The following is a 24,970-nucleotide window of genomic DNA, read 5'->3' as shown; positions in this document are numbered from 1 at the left end:
GTTTGTCATATTTCATTTTCTTTTGTCTTTGTTTATGATATTTCATTTAATTGTTTGTGTTTTATAATTCCATACGCATTTTATTTTATTTTCTAAAAAAATTGAACTGGATTTTAAAACAGATTTACATTAATTTATAATATTACTTTATAAATTTTTTGTAGATTATAAACATAGTTTGTCTTAGAAATAATTGGCATTTTAGTTAGAAACGTGTCAAAGCTAAAATAAATGATTGAATTTATAGTGGTTGCATATATCAAAAGATTTTTACAAAACTAGTGAAGTATAAGAGGTGTGCATATTAAAAAAAAAAGTTCATAAAATGTGAGATTTCGTCTATTCGGCAATTCAATAATGATTTAAGCTAACTACTACTAATATATGATGGATTAAAAAACGTTCAGTGGTTTTATTTCCCTTATTTTTTTTATACTTGTTTCATAGCAAGGACTAATATGTAAAATGGTAATATCATTGTCCTTCAAGTCTTGTTCTGTCCTTTTTTATTCTCTGTTTCCCATAGAAACTGTGAATCTGTGGGTTTTTAGCAAATCCTCATCGAAACTGTTTCTCCATTTGATAAAAAAAAAAATCAGTAAGTAGTTGGGTTCGAATGAAGAAGGCGAAGCAGATTCAACACATGATCTCAAAGCCTTTCGATCTTCTGTCGGAGGAGCTGGTCTTCATAATCCTAGACCTCGTCGCTCAGAACCCTTCCGATCTCAAATCCTTCTCTCTTACCTGCAAATGGTTCTACCAAGTGGAGGCCAGGCACCGGAGATCCCTGAAACCTCTCAGAGCGGAGTATCTTCCTCGAATCCTGACAAGGTACCGGAATACCGCCGATCTCGATCTTAGCTTCTGCCCGCGCGTCACGGACTACGCGCTTAGCGTGGTCGGGTGCCTCTCCGGACCGACGCTGAGGTCAGTAGACTTATCGAGGTCATTCTCCTTCTCGGCGGCGGGGCTGCTGAGACTGGCCGTGAAATGTGTGAGTCTGGTGGAGATAGACCTGTCGAACGCGACGGAGATGAGGGACGCGGCAGCGGCGGTGGTGGCGGAGGCGAAGAGCCTGGAGAGGCTGAAGCTGGGGAGATGCAAGAAGCTGACGGACATGGGAATAGGATGCATAGCGGTGGGATGTAGGAAGCTGAAGAGGGTGAGCTTGAAGTGGTGTGTAGGCGTCGGAGATTTAGGAGTCGGTCTGCTTGCCGTCAAATGCAAGGACATTCGCTCCTTAGACCTCTCCTACTTGCCGGTCTTTTCCTCTTGAATTAATTGATTAATTTAGCTTTTCTTCTTCTTCTTTCTTCTATAATTCCTGAGAGAATCTGTCTCTGTACCTTTTTCTTCCTTACTACAGATCACAGGCAAGTGTTTGCATGATGTTCTCAAACTTCAACACCTTGAAGAACTTCTTCTACAAGGTTGCTTCGGAGTCGATGATGACTCTCTTAAATCACTCACTCATCATTGCAACTCCTTAAAGGTAAATACCATATTCTTATCAGTAGACTTTTGAGATTTTTTACTTCTTTTTTTTTAAACTGTCTTCTCTCATATTCTTGTAGAACCTGGATGCATCGAGCTGCCAGAATTTAACTCAGAGAGGTTTAACCTCACTTTTAAGCGGGGCCGGATGTCTTGAGCGCCTTGATCTAGCACACTCTTCTTCTGTAAGTTCCTCCTTTATCAACCAAAACATATGCTCTCTGAGTCTATGATGCCCTTTTATGGAGTGAGAGTTTATCTTTTCTGATTGTATAGGTGATCTCATTGGATTTTGCAAGTAGCCTGAACAAGGTTTCTTCAGCATTACAGTCGATCAGGTTGGATGGTTGTGCGGTAACTTGTGATGGGTTGAAGGCGATAGGGACACTGTGCATTTCCCTCAGAGAGGTTAGCCTAAGCAAATGTGTCACCGTAACTGATGAAGGTCTCTCTTGTCTTGTTATGAAACTCAAAGACCTTAGAAAACTTGACATCACCTGTTGCCGGAAACTAACTGGAGTTTCAATCACCCAAGTCGCCAGTTCTTGTCCCTTACTAGTCTCCTTGAAGATGGAGTCTTGTTCTCTTGTTTCCAGAGATGCCTTTTGGTTGATCGGACACAAGTGTCGCCTACTTGAAGAGCTTGACTTTACTGACAATGAGATTGATGATGAAGGTTCTTTCTTTTTTTTTTTTCCGGATAAATAAGTAAAGTAAACTTAACTCATCATGCGTGCTTGTATGTTTCGGTGCAGGACTAAAATCCATATCCAGTTGTCGTAGTCTTTCCTCGTTGAAGTTGGGAATATGTCTGAATATAACAGACAGAGGACTCTCGTACATTGGTATGGGCTGCTCAAATCTCCGTGAACTTGATCTCTACAGGTCGGTGGGAATAACAGACGTAGGAATCTCATCGATCGCTCAAGGCTGCTGTCATCTCGAAACAATAAACATATCATACTGCAAAGACATCACAGACAAGTCGTTGGTGTCATTGTCAAAATGCTCAATGTTACAAACATTCGAGAGCCGGGGATGTCCACACATTACTTGCCAAGGACTTGCCGCCATTGCTGTTCGATGTAAGCGGCTCAGCAAGCTCGACTTGAAAAAGTGTCCTTTCATCAATGACTCCGGTTTGCTCACTCTAGCTCACTTTTCACAGGGCCTCAAACAGGTAAAGAGAACTCGTGAATATCCCTCTTCCCTTCCATTTACCCTTTGTTGTTGATGATCTTTTTAAAATTGTTGCTGCAGATAAGCGTGTCCGAAACGGGGGTGACAGACGTGGGACTTGTGTCGCTAGCAAACATAGGGTGTTTGCAGAACATAGCGGCAGTGAACACAAGGGGTTTAAGCCCGAGTGGAGTAGCAGCAGCGTTGGTTGGGTGTGGAGGTTTAAGGAAAGTGAAACTCCACGCTTCCCTCAGATCACTACTTCCTTCGTCTCTTATAAACCACATGGAAGCTCGTGGCTGCTCCTTCCTGTGGAAAGACTATAACAACCATAATAATAGTAATACACTTCAGGTACTGTTTTCTTTGCAAGTAAAAAGTTTGGTGGTGAAGCTAATATGATAATACTGGTAATAACAATTATACTTGGAACAGGCGGAGTTAGATCCCAAGTACTGGAAGTTACAGCTGGAAGAAGATATTGAGCTTTAGAAGAAAGAAACATTCTCAAGGGGAAAGAGACGGAGCCACCATACAGGCCAAGGCCCCATCCATTGTTTGGATTTAGAAAGAGGAACTAAAGCTTGGTATCTATCTATGTCGATGGCGCGTGTTGCCTCACACACATACACGTATATCCATCCTTACGTATGTAGTATATGGTTGTGACATGGATTGGTGGTTAGTTTGTATGTACCCTTTTGTAATTTCATTTCCTTTTTTTGGATGCCAAAGTTAACGGACGTCACAAGAGATTGCATTTGTGTCCTTTTTTTGAGTTTTTCTTTTCTGGATGGTTCTATCAACTTGGCTCTGTAGTAGGGCCCGCCTTTTCATTTCTTAAGGGGCTTATCCGGAAAGACCGTGAATCCTTGGGCCCAGTACTGGTCCACTCCAGCCTCTCTTCACATGCTCCGAAAAAAGAATATGTGAGTCGACGACTCGGTGTCAGCAACCACCACCTCACCTCCTTCCCTCCCTCATGGCGATAACGGCTACTGCGCCGTTCGGTGCGCCCCACCACTTTTTCTTTCTTTCTACTTCTTCATAATTTAAGATTTGGACAAATATACAACCCGGGTTTTTTTTGTTCTTTCTCCCAACATATATAATAACATCCAGCTTGACAAATTCTCATACGTTTTGACACTTGCAAGGAATATCGCCACTGCCTGATAAAATAAACACTCTAAATAACGATTCAGTCCAAAAAAGTATCACCGGCAAATGATTGCCATCGAATTTTAATTTTATTCGATCAATCAATCATAAAAAGATAAACCAAATGATTACAACTCTAATTTTTTCTGCAATGCTTTTAATTAGGCCTCATTGATTACGGAAACGCCCATAATTATTTTTTCTTTTGGTGTAATATTATAAATGTTTATTATTTTTTGGTGTGACATCATTATTATTTTCTTGTAATAATTGTTTATTGCCTCTACTAAAAGCGTCCGAAAATATGAATAGTATATCATTTTTTCTCCATTACTCCCTCGTTTTTTAAATACAAAATATTCAGATAAAAATACGCATATTAAAAAAAAATATTTTTTGTCTAAAAAATATATTTAAAACTATAAATTAATGTTGTTCAACCAATTACAAAATATATTATCAAGTATAATTGGTTACACAGTTTTTAATAAAGTAAAAAATTACTTAGAAAAATAAAAAAATTTTATATATTAAAACATCAAAATTATTTGAAACATCCTACATTCAACTACATTCAAGAACTGAGAGAGTATTATACTAGTATGATTTAAAACGAAATTTCTCATAATACAGCACCATGTGTTTGTTTAGCCGATGATATTTAATGATTTAGAGGGAACCCAATTGCTGTCAACCATCCATCTTTAATCAAAGTCATACAGGTGCACTGTCTCACAAATGCAAACCATTGACAGACTAAATGATTTTGGGAGAAAAAAAAAAAACTAAATGATAGGGAGTTCACTAATAGTCGTAACATTTACTATCACGTCTAAACTAAGCATCATTTTAGTTGTTGCTTTAGCTGCATTGGATCCACCAAACTTTTAACTTTTAATTCCTCCTCCCACATAAAAAAAAAGTTAAAGAATTCTGGTAACGAATGAAACAAAGCGAGGGTAAAAGCAACGGAAAACATCAAATTGTGATTTGGCCCCCATTAATTTCTGTAATTGCGATTTATAGAAGTGATTGATAGGGGGTGAGGGGTCCACAAAAAGTCAGCGTGGCAATTCCGAAAATAAAGCAGCAAAAAGGTGCCCTTACACATAAAATTACAATACGCCGTATAATACGCGTCTGAATAGATAGAGAGAGAAACGCGCTTGCTTTTTACCATCATCTTTCTGTCTCTCTATTCCGTCTGGCTGTCTGGCTTTTAGTTTTCCATGATCTCTCTCTCTCTCTCTTTCCTCCTTCCACCGTATAGAATAGTATAGTTGACACACCTACTACCCTTTGTCATCATCGGAGAAGTATGCGTTGCTTTTCCCGTAATCAGGCGTGTAAGAGTCGGATCTGTAACTATTCGTGTTTATCGAGAAGCCTAATCGGAGCTAATCACACCTCTGCTCGTTTCTCCTCTCGTTAGTCCTTCTGCTCCCTCAGATTCAGGGTTTCCTTCTTCCTCCTTTTTTTTCTGGTTTTCCAATAAACAAAACAAACAACCAACCGCGAGAGCTATTCTTTCGTTCTTTTGATTTGGTTTGTGGGGATTGTAAAGTAAAAAAAAAAGATGGAGACGTCGAGGAGCTTGTTGTTGCGTAAAATGATGGTGCGGGTGCTTCTCATGGGCGTTCTCGTCATCCTCGTTCGATTCGCTTATGTGGTCACCATCACTGGTGAATCATGCAACCGCGGCGACTTCTGCTTCTTCTCTCTCCCTCAGAATCTCAACCTTGTCATCTCCGGCGGCTCTTCCCCCATCAGATCTACCTCCTCCTCCTCCTCTGATGACCTCTACACCAGCAGGGACTGGATCCAATCCGTTCGGTTTTACTCCTCCATCTTTCAGGATCTCATCTCCGACGGTTACCTCTCCCCGGAATCGAATACTCTCTGTGTCGAGACGGCTACAGGGCAAGATGTGTTCGCCCTGAGAGAGATTGGGGTGAAGAACTCCATCGGGATCTCTAAGAAGGCCTTTCGCCCTTTGGTGGTGAGAGGCGAGGGGCACGCTATTCCTTTCCAGAAAAACACCTTCGATTTCGTCTTCTCCGGTGGTGGCCGCCTTGGGAAGTCGCTGAAGCAGTTGGAGTTCGCCGAGGAGATCACTCGGACCCTGAAGCCCCGAGGGATTGCGGTGGTTCATGTGGGAGCCACAGATACGTACAGTTTCAATTCATTCCTTGATTTGTTTAATTCTTGCAGTTTGGTGAAGATGCGTGATCTTGACGGCTTTGATTCCTCCATGCCCCATGTCAGAGAGTTCGTTATTCGGAAGGTTGAACACGTAGAAGGTGGTCACCCCCATCATCAGAATTCTGGTGGTGGTGGTGGCGGTGGCAAGTGCTGGATCCCTGGTTACAAAAGAGACTTGATTCGAGATGCTGAGCCACTCATTCCAGAGGAGCCTTTAAAGCCATGGATCACTCTCAAGCGCAACATTCAAAACGTTAAGTACATCCCTTCCATGGTTGATATTCGTTTCAAGAGCAGATACGTATACGTCGATGTTGGTGCCCGAAGCTACGGTTCAAGCATTGGGAGCTGGTTCAAGAAACAGTACCCCAAGCAGAACAAGACTTTTGATGTTTTCGCCATTGAGGCTGACAAGGCCTTTCACGACGAGTATAAGATCAAGAAGAAGGTGCAGCTTTTGCCCTATGCAGCCTGGGTCAGGAACGAGACTTTGTCCTTTGAGATCAATCACGATCCTGGAAAACAAGTTGAAGCCAAAGCTATGGGCAGGGGGATGGGAAGAATTCAGCCAGTTACAAAATCTTCCTCGAGCTTAGCTGGAGAGGTGAACCTGATCCAAGGCTTTGATTTCGCTGACTGGCTGAAGAAGAGTGTGAGAGAGAGGGACTTTGTTGTGATGAAGATGGATGTTGAAGGAACCGAATTTGATCTGATCCCCAGGCTAATCAAGACAGGAGCTATTTGTCTAATCGATGAGTTGTTCCTTGAATGCCATTACAACAGGTGGCAGAGATGTTGTCCGGGCCAAAGGAGCCAGAAGTACAACAAGACTTATAACCAATGCTTAGAGCTCTTCACTTCGCTCAGACAAAGTGGGGTGCTTGTCCATCAATGGTGGTAATGGTTTCATTATCTCCTTCTTTCTTCATGCCTTTGGGGCGATTTCCAATCTATAAATGTACTTTTCTTCTTCTAGAATATAAACAACAAAGATATTGTAGGTTTCTTTTATTTAAAAGAAAAAAAATACTATTCGTGTCTGTTTTGAAATTCCCTTTAATGTAAGAAGTTTAGCTTGAAATGGATAAAAAGTTTTAAGTTTCTCTTCGCTTCTCTTAAAACTTATATAGTATGATGACCTAGTTCTATAGAGACTAGTGCTTTCCAATGAAGGAAGAAGAAGAACACAAGTTTTGCTTTGCCTCTTCTTAGCTAATGTACTACTCTGCTGGAAGAATGGTTTTAAGAATGGCTGTAACTGGAGCAATGCAAATGCCTTGAATCAAGGTATGTATGTTCATCTATACTTTATCTTAGTGTGGATGTTTTATCTAAGTTAGTCACCCGTCCTTTCCGGAATTGTTGACCTCTATGCTATATCTCTTGCTTACAAACCCCACAACCTAAATTAACTAATGGACTATATAGCCTTTTGGTTCATCAAATTCAAAAATCCAACCTCAGTTTTTTTTTCCCCAAGATGCATCTGTTTATAGATTAAAAAGTTATACGCAAGATGCACTACCCTAAATAGCTTTTTAAACTAAACAAAATAGAGAAGATGTTAATTAATTTCTGTTTAAACAAAATGTGATAGTATAAAATCTCTTGAACACACACAGATGGTTTCAACACAAAACAAAATGGTTTGTATTTAAAATGATAATCTCTAATAAACTTATCACTGGTCGGTTTCTTGGATTATACAGCGTGTTATTAATGTCTAAAAAAAAGATGTACAAATCCATTAAAACAAAAAAGGGAGAAAGAAAGGTCATTGGTGGAGAGCGAGAACAGAGACAGAGAGCTGGAGATCTTTGGAGATCAACAAATCTCCAAGCTCTCCTAATTCCTTCATCTTGCTCCATTCCGACAACCCTTCCAACATCAATAGATTCTCTTCGTGTCTTATCCCAACCATCATCACATCGAAGTCGTCTCCTTCCTTCCTTAGCAACTCCATCAGTTCCACAGCTTCCTCTATTCTTACCTTTTTTTTACCATTTACACAAACACATATTCAATTATGATCTGTTTTCTTCTTAAACAAGAAACTTCTAAGCTAATCAGAAACCTACCTCTCTGAAGATTATGTTATTTTCGGAATTCTCTTTGCGGAACACGTTGATGACTCTCATGTCGTGATTTCTCTCGACCATGTCTCGGAGCGGCGAGGCGCCGTTCTGATCCAACAGCCGGAAGACATGAAGCTCGACGCTCGGATGGTTTGCTAAGCGTGTAGCATACGCAAGCATTTCGCGGTCATCTGGTCCGCCTAAGAAGACAGCACAGATAGTGATGCAAAGCTTTTTGATGGGAACGAACCTGAAATCAGGGAGCCTCCCTCGGTCTATGAAGAGCGCGACGGAGCACGGACATGTTTGCAGGAGATTCCTACACAACAGCCTCTCCCACGACTCCATCCCGGCATCAAGAGTTAGGACCACAAGATCTGTCTCCTGGTCAAATGCAATTGTGCAAACGTCCTCGTGCATCGTCTTCCGCGGTGCCACCGCCGTAAAGCACTCTATCAGTACGGTCTCCTGTCGCATTTAAAGAAAAATATTTATTTAAATGAAATAAGATTAATTTGTCTCTAATTAATTAAGATTAATTTCTGGTTAATTAGTAAATAAATAATGTGTACCGGATTAGTCTTCTCGTAGTTGTGGAAGGCCTTAACGATCTGGTCTCTTGGGCTAGGCACGACGAAGGGACTTATCTCTTGCGTGTGATGAATGAGAAGAGGGAGACTATGGTTATTCAGCTCTTCTAAGTTCAAGGCGAAGACGGAGAGAGGAGATCCGATGGCTGGACGAGAGAGTTCGACGAGGTCCAGCACCGGACGGACCGCCTCGCGCTGCCTGAAACAAGTGAGGATCCTCAAAGGAGCCTCGATTCGACAGTGTTGAACCGTACGTCTCTTGTAAGGGTTGCGTTTGCTCATGGTTTGGTACACTTTCTTGACAACCACTATGAGAATTGTTGAGTTTATCATTGCTGACAACACCATTGCTCCAAATGTTTTCTTTGATATTTTCTGCAGCCCTTGAACAAAAGTTTTATCCCAATGTCATTTATCTCTTAATTAATATCTTATTGACCTAGCTAGAGAATTAAGCATGCATCGATCGTGTGGTGATGAATATATGTATATGTTCATGCATGCAGGGGGTTTACCCTGTAATTGAAGTTCTGTTTGTAGATTTGAACATCGTAAATTCCTTGGATATTGACGATAAACCCGACAAGAATGGCGTGCCAAAGTGGCACATTATAGTAAAGGGAAGGCAAGGCAACAGCCACGACTTTGGCGAACCGGACCATGCCAAAGAGTATCTCATAGCGGATAAAATCTCCCAAGGAAAACAGAGAGAGATCCATGTTGTAGCCAATCCCTATGATGTAGCAAGGCATCAGGAAATACCAGATGAAGCAACCCATTTTTTCTGAGAGTCCTGTTCCAAGAGGCGGACGTTTCGGGGTAGCTAGACCCAAGGCCACCGCACCAAAGAAGTAAGGTAAGCCCACAAATTCTGACCAGAGAGAGGAGATGAAGAGCAAGACACATATAACGGTGAGATATGATGCCTTTAGAGAGTGTCCCTCTGGTGTTCTCTTCATCATCCACTCCATTATCGGTCGGAACACGTATACTATCATCACTATCATTAGCATCTGCAATTATTTGTTTTTTTATATATATAAAAAATTAGATTTTATGATATAAAAATGTATAAACTTGGTGGTACGTACGTAAGTACCTGTGCGGCGGACAAGTAATAGGCGTGATTTTTATCGGCTAAGTGAGTGTTATGTTTAAGGGCGATGTTAAGCATGAAAAAACACCAAGAGAGGCAGTCATGGACCATCATGGAGGCAAGTGCTAACCTCCCTGGCTCGGTGTTGAGCATCTTTAGGTTCGACAACACTCCGTAAACCACCTGAAAGAACATGGTGGACTGCACGATCGCCACGTGATGAAACTCCGCAGGAGGTACCCCGGCGGGTCTACCTCCTAGCCTCTTGGAGATCAAGACGGCAGTGAATTGGCCCCACAGGAAAGGTACGAGGAAAAGGACGATGCCGTTTATGAATGCTAACCTGCCTACTCTCTTTATCATATGCGTGTCTATTTGACATGTTGTGACGTAGCAGATGAAGAGGAAACATATGGCCTCAAAGGATTCGATTATGTACATGCTTCTCGTGTAGAAAAATGTCGACATGTACTGTTTGTTACGTCCTATAATCGACGGTCCTAAGCAGATCCCAGCCTGCATGCATGCATGCAGCATTCATATTAAAATAATTAAGGAGTGATTTCTGAGTATGTACTTTTGGAATTAAATATGATGGTAAAGCAAAAAAAAAGAAGAGAAGGTTAGATGTATGTATACGAGGATCTGAGAGAGAAATGCAAATTTTCCGAAAGGCCGGAGAAGGAACTGAAAAAACATGGAAAATAGGGAGACCACAGATATCTGAAGGAGAAGAAGAGGAAGAGCAAACTTGATCGGATTCTCTCCATGGGCAATTCCCATCGAGCTTGCACCTATCCATGTCTCGCAAATCCAGTCTACTCCTCCGTAGTTATATGTTTTGGTTATATTTTCCATTTTCACCTTCTAGGTTAGGTGTTTCCCTAAAGAGCCAAAGCATAGAAAGAGAGAGAGGGAGATATCTTGTAGAGGAAGAAAGTATAACTATTCTTGTTTTTTTTTCGCCTCTCTATATTTAGGGGTTTAATATTCGATACCGATTATCCTCTTGTTCTTCATTTCTCGTCATCCTACTTTTAAGGTCTCATATCTGCTTATGTGTGGTACAAAATCTTGGGCATGATCGGATAATCATATTATAGCTTTAGATTGATTGGCGCAATATATATACTGCATGATAAATGTTAAAATAGTATTTTATCATTGATTGATTATCCTCTTGTTCTTCATTTCTCGTGAGAAGTCATCCTACTACGCTACATATTATGATGGCCAACTCAATCATTCATAGCGATTATACCTTATAATTAATATCGGTATGGATTGTCACATGTAACGGAACATTTCATTTAAAAACATCAGTCTATGTTACATACTGAACGCCTCATGATCTAAATTAAGTTTATTATTAACTATACAAAAATGAAAAAAAAATTTACAAACATATAAGCGAGAAAATAAATAGAAGGAACTGAGAAATGGCCTTTTCCATTTTTTACTTTCTTCTACACGGTTATAAAGTCAACACAAATTATTTGGAAAACAACAAAACAGTTTGCAGTCTCAAAAAAGAAACATACATCTTCCCCAGCTCGACAATGTATCCTCAGTTATCAGTTAGCGTTATGCTGAATTAAAGAAAAAAACAATAAAACGTTTGCTTCCTCCACAAGAAAAATGAAGAAGAATAAGAAGAAGATGATAGACAATTGATGTGAGCCATGGCTTGGATCAGCCTCTGCCGGTATATTTAGAGGAGATGACCCATTGGGTATTCGACTCTTCTTCTTCATTTCTCTAGTCTCATCTCTCTCTTCTTCCAAGCTCTTTTCAGTCTTCTCGCGGACGTATAACTTTGTCACTCATGTTCTGGTAATTCTTCATTTAATTACCTCTTTTTTTTTTGGGTTTTTAATGGTTATAAGAACATAGACTGGTGTTTAAAGAGGATAATGAAGCTCTCCTTCCTCTGTTGTCGATTAGGGTTTAATGGCATAAATAATGTTATTCTTTAGGAAGCTCCTTTGTTTTGTTTTATTTTATTATTATAGAAACATATACATTGATTGATCTTAACCACAGACACCTTATTTGATATTCTTGGGGTTGGATTAGTCTTCATGATCCCATAGATCTGCCACGCTACGGAATGGACCTTCGCTCTTGTTGACGAACATATCCTCACCGTCCATCACTCGTTTCTGCGTTCAAAAGTGTTGTAACACTGGGATCAAAACCTGAGTAATATAAGCAAGAAGTGCTCTATTTCTCACTACCAGAAAAGGACCAATTACAAGAAATTAGAAGCAGATGAGTGCTCTGTTCTCTAACTCTGGTTCTAAAACATAAAGAAGATTCTGGTCGGTAAAAAGGCTAAGCCTACCTGGTCACTGATGCTGTTGAGAGCTTCAAAGTCTTGGTCAGGGATCACCCAGTCAAAAACTTTGATGTTCTCCTTGATTCTCTCTGGATTCGATGACTTGGGGATAACACTTGTTCCTCTCTGAAGACCCCATTTTACTAGTACCTGCCCTGGCGTCTTGTTCAGCTTCTTGGCTATCCTCTCCACTGTCTGATCATGTATCAGATCTCTCCCACCTTCTTGAGATCCCAGCGGCGAATAGGCCTTTTGCAAGTTTCAGTTAGCAGTGAATCTATTTCGACCAGAGACGTGAACAAAGAATCATATTAGTTTTGAACTTACTGTAACATGGATACCATTCATTCTGCAGAGTTGGAGCATTTGGTCATTTCTCCAACCAGGATGCATTTCCATCTAAGATTAACAAACTCTATGTAAGTAGATGAACACATACATGACATGATGATTGATTTAAAGAGTGTGATACAAAAACCTGGCAAACGGAAGGGATCAAGTCAGCGAAGGCTAGAAGCTTATTGAGCTTAGTGATGGTGAAGTTACAAACGCCAATGCTCCTGACAAGATTGTCCTTGACAAGCTTCTCCATTTCTCTCCAAACACCTTCCATGTCAAACTCAAGGACGTCCCCTGCCTTTGGTGGCTTACTCGCTCCTTGTCTTAGCCGAAAAGGCCAGTGAATCTGCACATAATTTGAATTTGTAAAGGCTAGAAAGAAAGTAATTATTCAGTAATCTAGGGAATAACAAACATACCAGGTAAAGATCAAGGTAGTCTAACTGAAGCTCTTGAAGGGTATTTTGTAGAGCAGGACGCACTCTCTCAGGGGACAACTCTGTACACCTTTACTTACACGCACGTTTTTCCAAAAAAAAGAAAAAAACAATTAGAAAAAGAGTGAAGAAGAAGTAGTAAAGAAAGGAATGGGTGGGTTTACCAAAGCTTGGAGGTCACGAAAAGGTCCCTCCTCTCAAGACCAGCGTGCATAGCCCTCTTCATCCCTTGACCGACCTTGTACAAGAGTAAGGACTTTTTGTTTTTTACATCTAAACTAAGAAACTGTCTTTCAGACATAACAAGAAAAAGAGAAAAAGAGAAAGAGAGAGACCTGATTCTGATCACCATATTCCCAAGCTGTATCAATGTGCCTATAACCACCCTGCAGCATCAACGGAAGAGTATAGCATTTAAAGGATTGATTCCTAGATCAGAACTAACTTGAGAGTTGTGACAGAAATGACCTCGAGGAGGGCAGTGAAAACGGCGTGGGAGGCTTGAGAGCCAGATTGCCAGGTGCCGAGTCCAACGGCTGGGATCTTGTGGCCGCTCAACAGCCTAAACGACTCCGTCTTCTGCCCTTCCGGCGAAAACGTGGTATGCGCCATTATCTACCTCGAGTTCTTCTACCTACATACAAACGCAGACGGGCCCTATTTAATGCAGAAACAGGCACCGCCACTTGGCAGAAGACAGCCATCGAGGAGCCGCGTGTCTTGGTCTGCCTCTTCAATTTGTCAGTAAGACGAACTAGTAAAATATACTACTATTCAGCAGAGAAACAAGTGGTTACTCCATATATATATTTATAATCGTATAAATTGGGCCTGAAATGTTGGGCCATAGCGAATAATAAAAAGGGCTTTTGAGGACAAATTAAAGATGGAATATAATTGGTCTGACACAGCTTTCCCGAAAAGAAGACTGGGGATCGATCGAGTGAGTGATAGAGAGTGAAACAAACAAACAAACAAAAAGAAGAAGAAGATGCCGTGCCTTAACATCTCCACCAACGTTAGCCTCGACGGCGTCGATACCTCTTCCATCCTCTCCGAAGCTACCTCCTCCGTCGCTAAAATCATCGGCAAGCCTGAGAACGTATTCTCTCCCCACCTTGATTTAACCTGCTCCATCCTCGTTTGGGGATCTAGGGATTGTTTATTGTTATTATCATTTGATTGAGTAATAATTTTAGCCAGTGATATTTGCCCCTTGATCTGCTCGCCTCGCCTCGCCTCATGACTGTCTCTAGTGTTCATTTGTCTCAGATAAATATGTTAAAATTGGATTTGGGGTTTTTCTTTGTGTTTTATCTATAGGGTGAATACTTGGCTATTCCTCACCTTTTATTTATATTTCTCGTTGGATCATTTTTGTTTTCGAACAAGTTGCTTTCTCTTTGCTTTCTTGTTGAATTTAATTGCAATTTTTTCCATGGTAATTTTGGCAGTATGTGATGATTGTGTTGAAAGGATCAGTGCCAATGGCATTTGGTGGCACCGAGGACCCTGCCGCTTATGGTGAACTTGTCTCCATCGGTGGCCTTAACCCCGATGTCAACAAGCAGCTCAGCGCTGCGGTCTCCGCCATCCTTGAGACTAAGCTCTCTGTCCCCAAGTCTCGCTTCTTCCTCAAGTTTTACGACACCAAGGCAACCCTTTTACTTCTCTCTCTCTCTGTTTGATGCACTTTAAACATAACTTAATGATCCACATGTCTTTTTTTTTTATTGATTTCGTTTTCACGCATCCAATCCATAGTTCTCGTTTTCATTCGTCCATGTTTATCTATCTCTCTAGGCCCATCAAAGTCAAGAATATGCACAATGTTTACATGCTTTACACCAGCAGTACTAGATCATGATTGAATAGAGAACAAAAACATCTTCTTGTGTAAGTTCATCATAAGACGCACCTCTGACTTTCTTTTACAATAGCCATAAACAAGTTAGATCAATCGTTGCAACCATTTCTACAAGTCTACACCCACATCTTTTTTGTCTGTTTTGATTGAGTTATTAGTAAGGCTCATACAGCCCCCCGAGCATTCATCATGTTGATTGTTTGTTTATTATCCCCATAGGCCATCCTGAAAGGTCACTTCTTTTATCGACTGGTCACTTTATGCAGGGATCCTTCTTTGGTTGGAACGGATCTACTTTCTAGGTTTCGTCGCAGGAAATAAGTTAAAGTGATCCCTCGCCAATGTATGAACGTGTATGATATTATTAGTATTCAAGCTTCTCTCATCGTCAACTACCTTTGAACTATTTCCTGTTGTAAACTTATCGTAACGTTTGTTGGAATTGCATTTAGAGAGAAGCACATTTAATGTTTTATGATGATGCTACAGCTCGTCTTCAAAGATAATTGAGATGATCTGATCATATATTAATTTGGGTTAAGAGTAAAATCGGATTTCAGGATTCTGATAAAATGAGATTATTAGTGATGTCATGTCTAATAGTATGATGTGGGATAGAAGAAGATTGACCGAGTAAATTTACCTACGGCATTGGTTGAATGGTTGATAATATATATCGGTTTAAATAACTTTTAATACTATAGAACATTTTGGTAAACGAAACTTGGTATCAGTGGAACTTTTCTGGTGAAAAATCGCTAAGTAATGAAGATTCATGATTCATTACTAAAAAAAAAAATGGGTTATCTGTGAGATGAAGCAACAGGAATGAAAGTTGAAAAACGCGTAAGGAACTGTCTATAAATAAATGCGTAAGACAACAACGCGTGTAGGTAAGAAATAGTCTGGATGATCTGTAACTTCTTCTTCAGATCAACCCCTTTCAGATATTTATTGCATACCCGATTACCGATCATAATCCCTGAAGAAGAAAGAAGAATCGAATCGAATCGAATGGTGTCGTCAGATTCTCATGTGCTTCCGGTTTCCACCACCACCACCAGTCGGCCCCCAACCTTAACCGAATCGCAACCTCCAGCCGTCCGTGCATTTGTGAACCGCTTCACCGAAACGGTCCGAGATGGTCTGTCCCGTAGCCGTCCATGGTCAGAGCTCCTCGATCGATCCGCCTTCGCCAAGCCGGACTCTCTTTCCGAGGCAGCCTCGCGACTCCGGAAGAACTCCTCTTATTTCAGGGCGAATTACGTCTGCATCGTATCTCTGATCCTCGCTTTCTCTCTTCTCGCCCATCCATTCTCTCTCGTCCTCCTCGTCTGCCTCGCCGCTTCTTGGCTCTTCCTTTACCTCTTCCGTCCAGTTGATCGACCTCTCATCCTCTTCGGCCGATCTTTCTCTGACCTCGAAACTCTCGGGGGTCTTATCCTCTCCACAATCGCAGTCATCTTCTTCACCAGCGTTGGATCTGTACTCATATCTGCTCTCTTGGTCGGAATAGCGACGGTCTGCGTTCATGGTGCCTTCAGATCTCCTAATGATCTCTTCCTTGACGAGCAAGATCCTGCCGCCGCCGGTTTCCTCTCTTTCATCGGTGTCCCTACTACGTCTTCCTCCATGCCATCCACTTCCTCAGCGCCTTCCGCCGTATAGTGACCAGAATCTAATAGTTTCTTTTTTGTGTATATCGAATTCGACTGTGAAGATTGTTGTTCATATGATCTCTTTGTGAAACCCTTGGCCATTGTTGCACTGTAATTTCTTCATTCAGCAGATCTTTTTAAAATGAATTTAAAAAAAAAGCCAAGTCAGCAAATAATAGTAACCACTTCCATATAGCACACTCGTGCTGTTTTTGATCTCCTTAAAACACCGTGCATTTCACTTGTCCAAACTTGGAACGTTACGTCGTTTCCTTTCCAAAGCGCTGCGTAGTAATATTGGGCCAAACAATGACATAAATAATTGGTCTACTACGACAATCTCTGATAAACCCGTTTCGGTAGAATAAAGCCCATACGAGTCTCATATTCTCGGCCCATAAGCTTTTTACTTTTCGCGCCGTTCCGAAATCTTTTGATGTTTGATTTTGGGAAACATTAAAAAAAAGAAAAAAAAAAAAATCCGCAGTCCTTTCTGCAGAATGATCCGATCCATAGAGAGGATAATACTTAAGCGCCCGCCCATAGTTAATTAGCTCTTCGGCAGGCTGAATCAGTCGAAAATAGGATTCGAAAGGGCCAGCACTGAGGAAATGTCGACGTGGAGTTTATTTCCCGATTCAAGCGGCGATTGTTTCCGGTGGGAAGGCGCTGGCCGGATTCTCCAGTCGGACTCACAAGATTATGCTATTGAATCCACAGCTCCTCTACCTTCTATGAACGATCTCTTGCTCAGAGGTTTTTGGTTAATTGTTGTGAATTTGTTTTGCCATGGATGAGGGCGCGCTGAGATTAATTGTTTTGATGAAGGATGGTCGAAGCTTATACAAGGGGATGAAGCGATTTTGAGGACTGGGCTGGGGAACTCTGTAGCTCTAAAAGCCAAATCTATTTTAGAAGATGGGCATCATCATCCAGGTACCAACTTTGATTCGCTAGGCTAAATCCACCCTGATGAGATTATCTTCTCTTTAATTTTCTGCATCTCTTGTTCGTTTCATTCATTTGGTGTGATTTGTTTAAAGAGGATTACAGATTATAAGCTTCAGATTGCCAACCCATTACTGACATGGGTTTTGAAAATTGTTAGATTTGCACAACATAGGAGGCTCCAGTCTCCAAGTGGATTCAGCTGCAACTTTGCCTATGTTCAGGACCGCCTCAGGACGTTCTGTCCCATTGAAAGACTCCTCCATTGCCAAAGCTATTTCTATTCTTGGCCCTCACTCAGGTTTCCATTCATTTCTACCTTATTTCTTTGTGGTTATTTTTGCACATTTTCTTGAGTTCGGTTGTTATCAGCTGCTACTTTGTTAAAGGAATGAATGGCTATTAGAAATGACAGTTTCTTCTACAGTTGATATGTTACTAAGCTTCTATTTGATTTGTGTAGATAACGTTCCTCTCAGGGAGAGTGGGTTTGGTGATCCCAACTCTTTTTTCCAGACAGCTTCTAACAAGAAGGTTTTTGTATCTTCTGCCGGTCTGTCAAGAGCCAACGCATTGTTAGGACTCGAAGCAGATGATTTTAATGGATTTAACCACGTGAAGCGGTCCAATTCTTCCCACCAGAAACGTGGGTGCTCTGAGTTAAAAACTCATGCTACAGGGGTTCAGCATCATTCAGAAACTCCAGGACAATACGAGTGCCATGTATTTGAGAAGATATCAGATAATTTATATCCATCTGCAGTAGTGCCGCCAACAATGTTTCAGACTGCTGGTGGAAAAACGTTGTCAGTATCAGTTCAGGCATTGAAACGTGCCAGAAACCTTCTCGGAGACCCTGAGTCGGGGACTCTCTTTGATGATGTAGCAGCAGGTGATCAGTTTGCTACACCACAGAAAGTTCAAAGGTTAGTTGATATTGCTTATGAAGGAAAGACAAGCAACAAGCATACGGCAACTAGTTTTGTATCTCCTCTTCGGTCATCGTCAAAGAAATTCAGATCAGTCAAATTGGAGGATCTAGCTTCAGGGGGTAATTTGATCAAGAAATTTGACACGGCTGTTGATGAGACAGACTGTGCTCTAAATATTACTAAAGTTGCTACACATGGAGTATCAAATAACAGGCCGTTGGCATCATATATGGCAGTGAATAGTGCCAAGGCAAACGGCTTCATTCCAATAGCTAAACAATTTGGCCAGCCACTTGTTGATATAACAAATCGCAGTGCAAACAATAAACAAGACAGTACCCAAAAGAAAAGACTGGGAAAGACAATCTTCGTTTCTCCTTTTAAAAGGCCAAGGAATTCCTCCTTCAAAACTCCTTTAAAGAAAAATGCTCAGCATGCTTTAAGTGGTAAAAATTTCAGGAAACTTCATATCATGTTTTTTTTTTTTGTGTACTTTATTTGCTTGGCTCTTACGATTTATTGTGTCTTGTCTATGATCAGGTTTGTCTATCGTATCTTCTGATACACTTAATTCCAAAATGGTGCTTTGTACAAGATATCCACAAAGGTCTCCAAGAGTATATATCAAGGATTATTTTCGAATGCATCCAATAGTTACGACTAAGGTATAAATATTGTATCCCTTTCACGTTATCTTGAGTTATATATACCTTTTTGTTTTTCGATCACTCAAACTATATTGCGGGCTGGTTTTAGATGAACTATGTGCCAGACCATGTCAGAAGAATCAAATCAAGTAATGCAGATAAATATGTATTCCGTGATGAGTCTTCCTCAAATATGGTTGGAGCTGAAACTTTTTTCCAAATGTTGGCTGAGTCTGGTGCTTCCCTACAACAAGCATCTAGAAAGTAATTTATCCGTCCCTTGAAATCCTTATAGTTTCCCATCATATTGCTATATTATATCAGAGATGTTTTGTGAACGTTCTACAGTGTCTCGCATGTGATTTTCATTTTTTAGATAGACAGTAGCAATAATTTCTCCACCTATTAATCTGTCACTATATATGTGCACTAGGTGGGTCATTAATCACTACAGATGGATCGTCTGGAAACTTGCATGCTACGAGACATGCTACCCAGTCATATGTAGAGGAAATTTTCTGACTATCACCAATGTTCTCGAAGAACTGAAATACAGGTTTCTCAATCGTTCAACACAAGCCGTTGTCTTTTGAACACATGCGAAATCTAACATGGTTAATCTACCTCCATAGATATGAGCGAGAGGTCAATCATGGTCACTGCTCTGCAATCAAGAGGATTCTGAGTGGTGACGCTCCAGCTTCTTCAATGATGGTGCTCTATATATCAGCTATTAATCCAAAGACGGATAATGATTCTCAGGAAGCACTTGGTTCTGGCAGTGGCAACAATGTGAAAGTAGAGCTCAGTGATGGGTGGTATGAAATTGCTCCTGTTGTTTGGATACCAGTTTTCTTGTCTTATTTCCTCATGATTAAATCACAGGTACTCCATGAATGCTGCCCTCGATGTCAAGCTGACAAAGCAGCTGAATGCTGGAAAATTGTTTGTTGGACAGAAGCTTCGAGTAAGTTGCAAGGTTTATATATGTAGTTTGGCAAATGGCAATATACATTTTTTTGTTAGATCACTGACTTACAGCATGCGTACGTTCGTATTTCCTATCTGAAGATCCTTGGGGCAGGACTTTCTGGCTGGGCTACACCAACATCACCTCTTGAGGTTTTTAGACTTTTATGAAACTTTAGCATGTTGGTTGCTTCATGATTTCATCCAACCGAACTTTCAGGCAGTGATTTCAAATACGATTTGTTTGCTGTTGAATATTAATGGGACGTACAGAGCTCACTGGGCGGACCGACTAGGATTCTGTAAGTAGCTTTGTGATGTGGACCTCACTACATCCTCTAAGCTACTTCTTTCCTAGTGACGGTGCTTTCGTATTGTTTTCTTTATATTGACTGTCTTATATTCTCTTCTTCAAGGTAAAGAAGTTGGTGTTCCTCTGGCCTTCAACTGTATCAAGGGCGATGGGGGTCCAGTGCCTAAAACGTTAGCTGGAATCACACGAATATATCCTATCCTGTACAAGGAAAGGTCAATATAAATGTGTACCTTTTAATGCAATGCAACTTGGTCCCTTGTATACTTCTGGTAAAAACTTATTTGCTCGGCATATTCAGGTTAGGTGAAAGGAAGTCAATTATTCGATCAGAGAGAATGGAAAGTAGAATGACTGAGCTGCATAACCAGAGGCAAGTTTCCATTTTAACTTTATTGGGCAGTAAATTAACAATTTTGGCACATGCATCTCTTGTATAAGGAGCGTCATGAGTAACCCATAAAAGCTAGAAAGGTTCTTTACATACAAAATTTTAGGTTCGAAGTGGCATTTTTTAAGGACATACAAACAATATTTGTATGTAATAGAAAATCTTCTGAGCTTCTGAATACAAGATAGATTGACCTATTACTCTAATCAATTGGCTTTGTTGCTTAACCAACACGAGCTTAATATTTCAGTTCCTCTCATCTCTACCTGTTTATTTTTTCTGTTCGCTGTAGGCGCTCAGCTCTTGTTGAGGGTCTTATGTGTGAGTACGAGAGAGGAGTAAATGGTTTCCACAGCCAGAACGACACTGACAGTGAGGAAGGAGCAAAGGTCTTTAAGCTGTTAGAGACTGCTTCTGAACCTGAACTCCTAATGGCAGAAATGAGTCTGGAGCAGTTGACATCTTTCACTACATATAAATCAAAATTTGAGGTAGATTATTTTTTCGTCTTTTCTTACTAGATCGTTAAGCGCCAAATTAATTAAATGTTTTAGTTTCTAAACCACAGGCAGCCAAACACATACAGATGGAAAAATCAGTGGCAAAAGCTCTGGAAGAAGCTGGCTTAAGTGAAAGGGATGTCACCCCATTCATGAGGATTAGGCTTGTTGGACTGACGAGTTTAAGTTATGAAGGAGAACACAATCCAAAAGAAGGCATAGTAACCATCTGGAATCCAACGGAGAGACAGGTACATTGAAATGCGTATAGCTGAAAAATTCATGCACGTGTTATAAGTTTACGCACATATGAGCTTAGATATAAGGTTGCGTTCCAATCATAAGCTTAGATATAAGGTTGAGTTGCTGTGAACCTTGTATGGACTGAAAGTTCATATCACAAAACCGTGACCATCAATGAATAAACGAGAATCATCCATTAGGTTGAGCAATTTTTGTACTTAAGATTTCTTTTTTTTTTTTCATTTTCTACTACTATTGTGACAGAGAATCGAGTTGACAGAGGGGAAAATATACATAGTGAAAGGGCTAGTACCGACGATATCAGATTCGGAAACACTTTACTTACATGCCAGAGGGTCTAGCTCAAGATGGGAGCCTTTGTCTCCAAAAGCTTCTTCAAGTTTTCAGTAAGTTGTTATTGTGGACTTTCTTGAGTAGGCATACCTGAACCTATCTCTCATTTTGTATCTCCCTCTGTTGCTTCAGGCCCTTTTTCAACCCCCGTAAACCCATTTCTTTGTCCAATTTTGGTGGAATTCCTCTTTCAAGGTTAATCTCATTCCAAGCTTCTTTTTTTATGTACACTCTTTACCAGACTCTCACTTTGCTAATCTATATGTACACTAACAACATATCTGATAATTATTGTTTCAGTGAATTTGATCTCGCTGCGTACGTTGTATATGTTGGAAATGTATACACGGGTGTTGAGCAAAAGAAGCAGTGGGTGTTTGTGACAGATGGATCCACTCAACGCTCACGTTCAGGGGAAATCTCAAACAGTCTTCTTGCTATAAGCTTCAGTACCCCATCCATGGATGACTTGCCCACTCCCCACATCAGCCATAGTCTTGTCGGATCCGTGGTATTGTACAAATTAAAAATCTTCTCACTGAGAGACAGAGAAATAATTTTGTAACTGTTTTGTCTTATATGGTTTGGCAGGTAGGATTTTGTAACCTAATAAAAAAAGCAAAGGATGCGAAAAACGACATGTGGGTCGGAGAGGCAACAGAGAACTCAGTGTATTCCATAAACGCAGAAGCTGCTTACTCCTCTCACCTCAAAACCAGCAGTTCCCATATCCAAACTTGGGCTAAGCTCTCTTCTTCCAACTCGGTTCGTTCTCTTCTTGTACCTCTATCTATATTATTTATCTTCTTCTTTTTTGGCTCGGCAATTGGTTTTTCTGCCAGGTTTTGGTTGGTTCACAAATGTTTTGGTATTTTCAGATTACTTGGTTTACTGGTTTTTGTTTTGCTTTAATTAAATTGTCAGGTAACCTATAAACTTAGGCAGAGAGTTCTATTTATAATCGGTGCTTCAACATGCTCAAGGTGAATAATTATTACATGTATCTCTTTCTTCTCTTGACAATTTTCTTGTTCATAAGTGTTAAGTTGTCTACCGCTGCTGCTTGCTTATTTTGTTCATTAATAACCCATCTTTGCTTAGTGTTACCTGTCCAAATTATCACGGAAATTTGACCTGATGTTTGTATTATATTTTCAAAACACAATGTATACAACTCTGAAGCTTGAATGCTACAATTACATAATCCGGAATCGAAAGATTGTGTGTTGTAGAAAACGAAAACATATCATTTAGATAAAAATAAACTAGCTCGCAAGGGAGGAATTCGTAACGATCACAAAAATTGGAAAAGCAATTGATTCCAGACATCAGGAACACCAGGTACACACCAATGAATGCAATCTGAATAGGACGCAGGATTTTTCAACCTGTCATCGTTTAGAGGTTCCCAGAATTTCCGGTATACAGAGGGATGACCATCTTTACGATACTCAGACAACTGTGTGATGTTGATAACTGAGACCTTTGGTCCCAATCCCCTCAACACTCTCTCCACCATCCTCATTGTCGGAATATCCGACCCACTACCCCAGTAAGTCTCGTCCTCTATCGGCTTCTTCTCCCCGTAGCAGTTTCCCTCGCTTCCCGGGTTCCACTCTCGGCTCCTGCGGTGATCAGTTAACAACAAACATGGTGAGAAAACTTTTGTTTTGGTAAGAGAATACGTATATTAGCAATACTGAATGCTGTACCATTGATGTGTAGGAGACATTGTAACGAAGAAGACCCGCTTAGTGTTTGGATCGACATTGTTGGAAATCCAATGAGCCCACGCATTCATAGCCATTTCCATTCCCTCCGCGCCATTCACCTCCTCGCATGATCCTTTTTCTTCGCTGCTCCATCTTTAGTTTGAATACGCATTTGAGTGAATTCACCGATGAAGAAGAAAATGATGTCTACATACATATATACACACACTACTTACTGGATCTTGACAGGACCTTGCCTCCACCACAAGTATGTGTTGAAGATTAAGATATCAGCATGTTGCCACTTTGAAGCATGTTTGAGAACTGAATCTGGTCGGATGATCCGTTCATCCAGCCTGTGATTGACCGGGTCATCAGAGTTGGATTCGACGAGCAATGGAGCCCACAGAAATTCCACCGTGGCATTGTAATCCTGCAGAGTGATCGATCAGTCGCACCAAAAACGGAGGTAGTTTTGAAGTGTTTTATTATAAAAAGTAGTTAGTACTATTACCTCAGCCCTGAAGATGGTGAGGTGAGCGTTAGGAGACATGGATTGCTTGTCACGCGGGATAACAGACTGTAAGAGACAGACCATAGAAATCCATTGGCCTCTGTTTAAGGAGTCTCCAACAAACATCAATCTCTTTCCCCTCAGCATCTCCCACATCTCGGTCACATTCCACCTTTTGAAGTTGCAGGGGGGATGAGGTTGCCATCTCCAGTGTTGATACTCCAAATCAGGCCTGCCATGCTTCTGGCAAGCAAGCTGGTCAGACATGTAGGGGCAGTCAGATTCCTTGTGTAGTGGGTAGGAGGAAGAAGAATTATCAAAGACCCATTTCCCAGAGAAGACATCACATATCTCCTCCTTTGCAGCAGCAGCAACAAAGTCAGATCGTTGACCACTCATCTGGTCAAGCCATCCGATTTTCTTGCCACTGTACTCATTCGTCGAGTTGCATCGGCTGTATCTATCCAAAACCTCTGCCATAGTTTTTTTATATATTAAACAGAATCAGGCCAATTCGTAAGGGTTGATAGGATTAAACAAACACATAGAATGAACTAGAAAGTAGGAATCAGTTCAATTGAGAGTACCGAGATTATTCCGAGGAGGAAGATTGGGGTGGACGAAAGAAGTAAAGGTGGAAGTTTGTGGGAGATCTTGCTCGCGATTAGTGTTGTGGTGGAGGTGGATCTGCTGGATGCTACGCTCGTTGTAGAGAACCATAAAGGTGACGGCGAGTGCGAGCATGAAGAGTAGACCAGCTAGTGGAAGCCGGCTCTTCTTCCTGCTCCATCTCTGCGACATCTCACAGCCCCAAACTAGATGATGAAGAAGAAAGAAGAAGTCTTCTTCCTTGTTTTTATTTAAAATTCCCAAAATTGGTTTAGTTCACGTTCTCGTCACAACTCACTCGGGTGGTATCTTTTGTATTCAATCCCTCCTCCTCCACCGACCTCTCTCTCTCTCTCTTCTTTACTGCTTGTGCTTTGATTGATTTGAGCTCATTTATTTATA

At 40.9% G+C, this 24,970-nt stretch overlaps 8 protein-coding genes across 13 annotated transcripts; 5 read left to right on the top strand and 3 right to left on the bottom strand.

Moving 5' to 3' along the window:
• The first annotated feature begins 315 nt into the window (after positions 1 to 315).
• Positions 316 to 3,479, top strand: LOC103855400 (F-box/LRR-repeat protein 3). Its single transcript, XM_009132381.3, has 7 exons — positions 316 to 1,261; positions 1,367 to 1,492; positions 1,575 to 1,679; positions 1,771 to 2,170; positions 2,250 to 2,674; positions 2,755 to 3,027; positions 3,109 to 3,479. The coding sequence occupies exons 1-7, from the start codon at positions 617 to 619 to the stop codon at positions 3,163 to 3,165; spliced, it is 2,031 nt and encodes a 676-aa protein (XP_009130629.2). The 5' UTR covers positions 316 to 616; the 3' UTR covers positions 3,166 to 3,479.
• Positions 3,480 to 4,980: 1,501 nt separating this feature from the next.
• Positions 4,981 to 7,141, top strand: LOC103855402. Its single transcript, XM_009132383.2, has one exon. It carries the CDS (start codon positions 5,411 to 5,413, stop codon positions 6,935 to 6,937), a length of 1,527 nt encoding a protein of 508 aa, XP_009130631.2. The 5' UTR covers positions 4,981 to 5,410; the 3' UTR covers positions 6,938 to 7,141.
• LOC103855401 (cation/H(+) antiporter 27) lies at positions 6,893 to 11,473 on the bottom strand. The gene is made up of 6 exons (XM_018657610.2): positions 10,437 to 11,473; positions 9,801 to 10,313; positions 9,217 to 9,714; positions 8,684 to 9,076; positions 8,115 to 8,579; positions 6,893 to 8,026 (listed from the first exon to the last, which is right to left on the bottom strand). The coding sequence occupies exons 1-6, from the start codon at positions 10,653 to 10,655 to the stop codon at positions 7,811 to 7,813; spliced, it is 2,304 nt and encodes a 767-aa protein (XP_018513126.1). The 5' UTR covers positions 10,656 to 11,473; the 3' UTR covers positions 6,893 to 7,810.
• Positions 11,474 to 11,704: 231 nt separating this feature from the next.
• LOC103855408 (aldose reductase) lies at positions 11,705 to 13,645 on the bottom strand. 2 transcript variants are annotated; one of them, XM_018657611.2, is made up of 8 exons: positions 13,380 to 13,645; positions 13,247 to 13,297; positions 13,076 to 13,167; positions 12,894 to 12,981; positions 12,614 to 12,820; positions 12,463 to 12,534; positions 12,142 to 12,384; positions 11,705 to 11,959 (listed from the first exon to the last, which is right to left on the bottom strand). In XM_018657611.2, exons 1-8 carry the CDS (start codon positions 13,521 to 13,523, stop codon positions 11,870 to 11,872), a joined length of 987 nt encoding a protein of 328 aa, XP_018513127.1. In that variant the 5' UTR covers positions 13,524 to 13,645; the 3' UTR covers positions 11,705 to 11,869. The 2 variants fall into 2 exon arrangements, with proteins under 2 accessions (XP_018513127.1, XP_009130640.1); XM_009132392.3 differs by having other exon boundaries at positions 11,870 to 11,959; positions 13,076 to 13,149.
• Positions 13,646 to 13,788: 143 nt separating this feature from the next.
• On the top strand, positions 13,789 to 15,327 carry LOC103855407 (macrophage migration inhibitory factor homolog). Of its 4 annotated transcripts, none has more exons than XM_009132389.3 (4): positions 13,789 to 14,013; positions 14,366 to 14,566; positions 14,715 to 14,807; positions 15,045 to 15,259. In XM_009132389.3, the coding sequence occupies exons 1-3, from the start codon at positions 13,903 to 13,905 to the stop codon at positions 14,769 to 14,771; spliced, it is 369 nt and encodes a 122-aa protein (XP_009130637.1). In that variant the 5' UTR covers positions 13,789 to 13,902; the 3' UTR covers positions 14,772 to 14,807; positions 15,045 to 15,259. The 4 variants fall into 4 exon arrangements, with proteins under 4 accessions (XP_009130637.1, XP_009130638.1, XP_009130636.1 ...); XM_009132390.3 differs by having other exon boundaries at positions 14,998 to 15,253; XM_009132388.3 differs by lacking the exon at positions 14,715 to 14,807 and having other exon boundaries at positions 14,998 to 15,327.
• A 122-nt stretch (positions 15,328 to 15,449) lies between these two features.
• LOC103855406 (PRA1 family protein B5) lies at positions 15,450 to 16,604 on the top strand. The gene has a single exon (XM_009132387.3). It carries the CDS (start codon positions 15,688 to 15,690, stop codon positions 16,444 to 16,446), a length of 759 nt encoding a protein of 252 aa, XP_009130635.1. The 5' UTR covers positions 15,450 to 15,687; the 3' UTR covers positions 16,447 to 16,604.
• Positions 16,605 to 16,650: 46 nt separating this feature from the next.
• Positions 16,651 to 22,884, top strand: LOC103855405 (protein BREAST CANCER SUSCEPTIBILITY 2 homolog B). Of its 2 annotated transcripts, XM_009132386.2 has the most exons (20): positions 16,651 to 17,192; positions 17,265 to 17,372; positions 17,545 to 17,685; positions 17,848 to 18,762; positions 18,857 to 18,981; positions 19,073 to 19,227; positions 19,397 to 19,519; positions 19,596 to 19,781; positions 19,849 to 19,930; positions 20,035 to 20,085; positions 20,153 to 20,234; positions 20,349 to 20,460; positions 20,547 to 20,618; positions 20,929 to 21,127; positions 21,205 to 21,387; positions 21,644 to 21,786; positions 21,866 to 21,928; positions 22,034 to 22,244; positions 22,325 to 22,498; positions 22,658 to 22,877. In XM_009132386.2, exons 1-20 carry the CDS (start codon positions 17,048 to 17,050, stop codon positions 22,718 to 22,720), a joined length of 3,333 nt encoding a protein of 1,110 aa, XP_009130634.1. In that variant the 5' UTR covers positions 16,651 to 17,047; the 3' UTR covers positions 22,721 to 22,877. The 2 variants fall into 2 exon arrangements, with proteins under 2 accessions (XP_009130634.1, XP_033143439.1); XM_033287548.1 differs by having other exon boundaries at positions 22,325 to 22,884.
• Positions 22,885 to 22,957: 73 nt separating this feature from the next.
• Positions 22,958 to 24,955, bottom strand: LOC103855404 (protein trichome birefringence-like 35). Its single transcript, XM_009132385.3, has 5 exons — positions 24,547 to 24,955; positions 23,960 to 24,432; positions 23,682 to 23,878; positions 23,446 to 23,598; positions 22,958 to 23,358 (listed from the first exon to the last, which is right to left on the bottom strand). The coding sequence occupies exons 1-5, from the start codon at positions 24,758 to 24,760 to the stop codon at positions 23,028 to 23,030; spliced, it is 1,368 nt and encodes a 455-aa protein (XP_009130633.1). The 5' UTR covers positions 24,761 to 24,955; the 3' UTR covers positions 22,958 to 23,027.
• Positions 24,956 to 24,970: the final 15 nt, after the last annotated feature.

This window comes from Brassica rapa, chromosome A03, assembly GCF_000309985.2.
Source record: "Brassica rapa cultivar Chiifu-401-42 chromosome A03, CAAS_Brap_v3.01, whole genome shotgun sequence".
NCBI lineage: Eukaryota > Viridiplantae > Streptophyta > Magnoliopsida > Brassicales > Brassicaceae > Brassica > Brassica rapa.
This window is presented reverse-complemented; position numbering and strand designations above follow the sequence as displayed.

Bases quoted from the DNA above. Each gene is read 5' to 3' on its own strand.
- LOC103855404 (XM_009132385.3), bottom strand. From the start codon at position 24,760: ATGTCGCAGAGATGGAGCAGGAAGAAGAGCCGGCTTCCACTAGCTGGT. The intron at 24,433-24,546 runs GTACTCTCAATT...AAACTATGGCAG, and splicing joins TCCTCCTCGGAATAATCTCG to AGGTTTTGGATAGATACAGC. The intron at 23,599-23,681 runs GTAAGTAGTGTG...TTCAAACTAAAG, and splicing joins CAAGGTCCTGTCAAGATCCA to ATGGAGCAGCGAAGAAAAAG.
- LOC103855401 (XM_018657610.2), bottom strand. From the start codon at position 10,655: ATGGAAAATATAACCAAAACATATAACTACGGAGGAGTAGACTGGATT. The intron at 10,314-10,436 runs GTATACATACAT...GCATGCATGCAG, and splicing joins CATTTCTCTCTCAGATCCTC to GCTGGGATCTGCTTAGGACC. The intron at 8,027-8,114 runs GTAGGTTTCTGA...GGTAAAAAAAAG, and splicing joins ATAACATAATCTTCAGAGAG to GTAAGAATAGAGGAAGCTGT.
- LOC103855406 (XM_009132387.3), top strand. From the start codon at position 15,688: ATGATCTGTAACTTCTTCTTCAGATCAACCCCTTTCAGATATTTATTG.
- LOC103855405 (XM_033287548.1), top strand. From the start codon at position 17,048: ATGTCGACGTGGAGTTTATTTCCCGATTCAAGCGGCGATTGTTTCCGG. The intron at 19,228-19,396 runs GTAATTTATCCG...TATGTGCACTAG, and splicing joins CTACAACAAGCATCTAGAAA to GTGGGTCATTAATCACTACA. The intron at 20,619-20,928 runs GCAAGTTTCCAT...TGTTCGCTGTAG, and splicing joins ACTGAGCTGCATAACCAGAG to GCGCTCAGCTCTTGTTGAGG.
- LOC103855407 (XM_009132388.3), top strand. From the start codon at position 13,903: ATGCCGTGCCTTAACATCTCCACCAACGTTAGCCTCGACGGCGTCGAT. The intron at 14,014-14,365 runs GTATTCTCTCCC...TAATTTTGGCAG, and splicing joins TCATCGGCAAGCCTGAGAAC to TATGTGATGATTGTGTTGAA. The intron at 14,567-14,997 runs GCAACCCTTTTA...TTATCCCCATAG, and splicing joins TCAAGTTTTACGACACCAAG to GCCATCCTGAAAGGTCACTT.
- LOC103855408 (XM_018657611.2), bottom strand. From the start codon at position 13,523: ATGGCGCATACCACGTTTTCGCCGGAAGGGCAGAAGACGGAGTCGTTT. The intron at 13,168-13,246 runs GTCTCTCTCTTT...AAAAACAAAAAG, and splicing joins AATATGGTGATCAGAATCAG to TCCTTACTCTTGTACAAGGT. The intron at 12,982-13,075 runs GTAAACCCACCC...GTGTAAGTAAAG, and splicing joins TTCGTGACCTCCAAGCTTTG to GTGTACAGAGTTGTCCCCTG.
- LOC103855402 (XM_009132383.2), top strand. From the start codon at position 5,411: ATGGAGACGTCGAGGAGCTTGTTGTTGCGTAAAATGATGGTGCGGGTG.
- LOC103855400 (XM_009132381.3), top strand. From the start codon at position 617: ATGAAGAAGGCGAAGCAGATTCAACACATGATCTCAAAGCCTTTCGAT. The intron at 2,171-2,249 runs GTTCTTTCTTTT...GTTTCGGTGCAG, and splicing joins CAATGAGATTGATGATGAAG to GACTAAAATCCATATCCAGT. The intron at 3,028-3,108 runs GTACTGTTTTCT...TACTTGGAACAG, and splicing joins ATAATAGTAATACACTTCAG to GCGGAGTTAGATCCCAAGTA.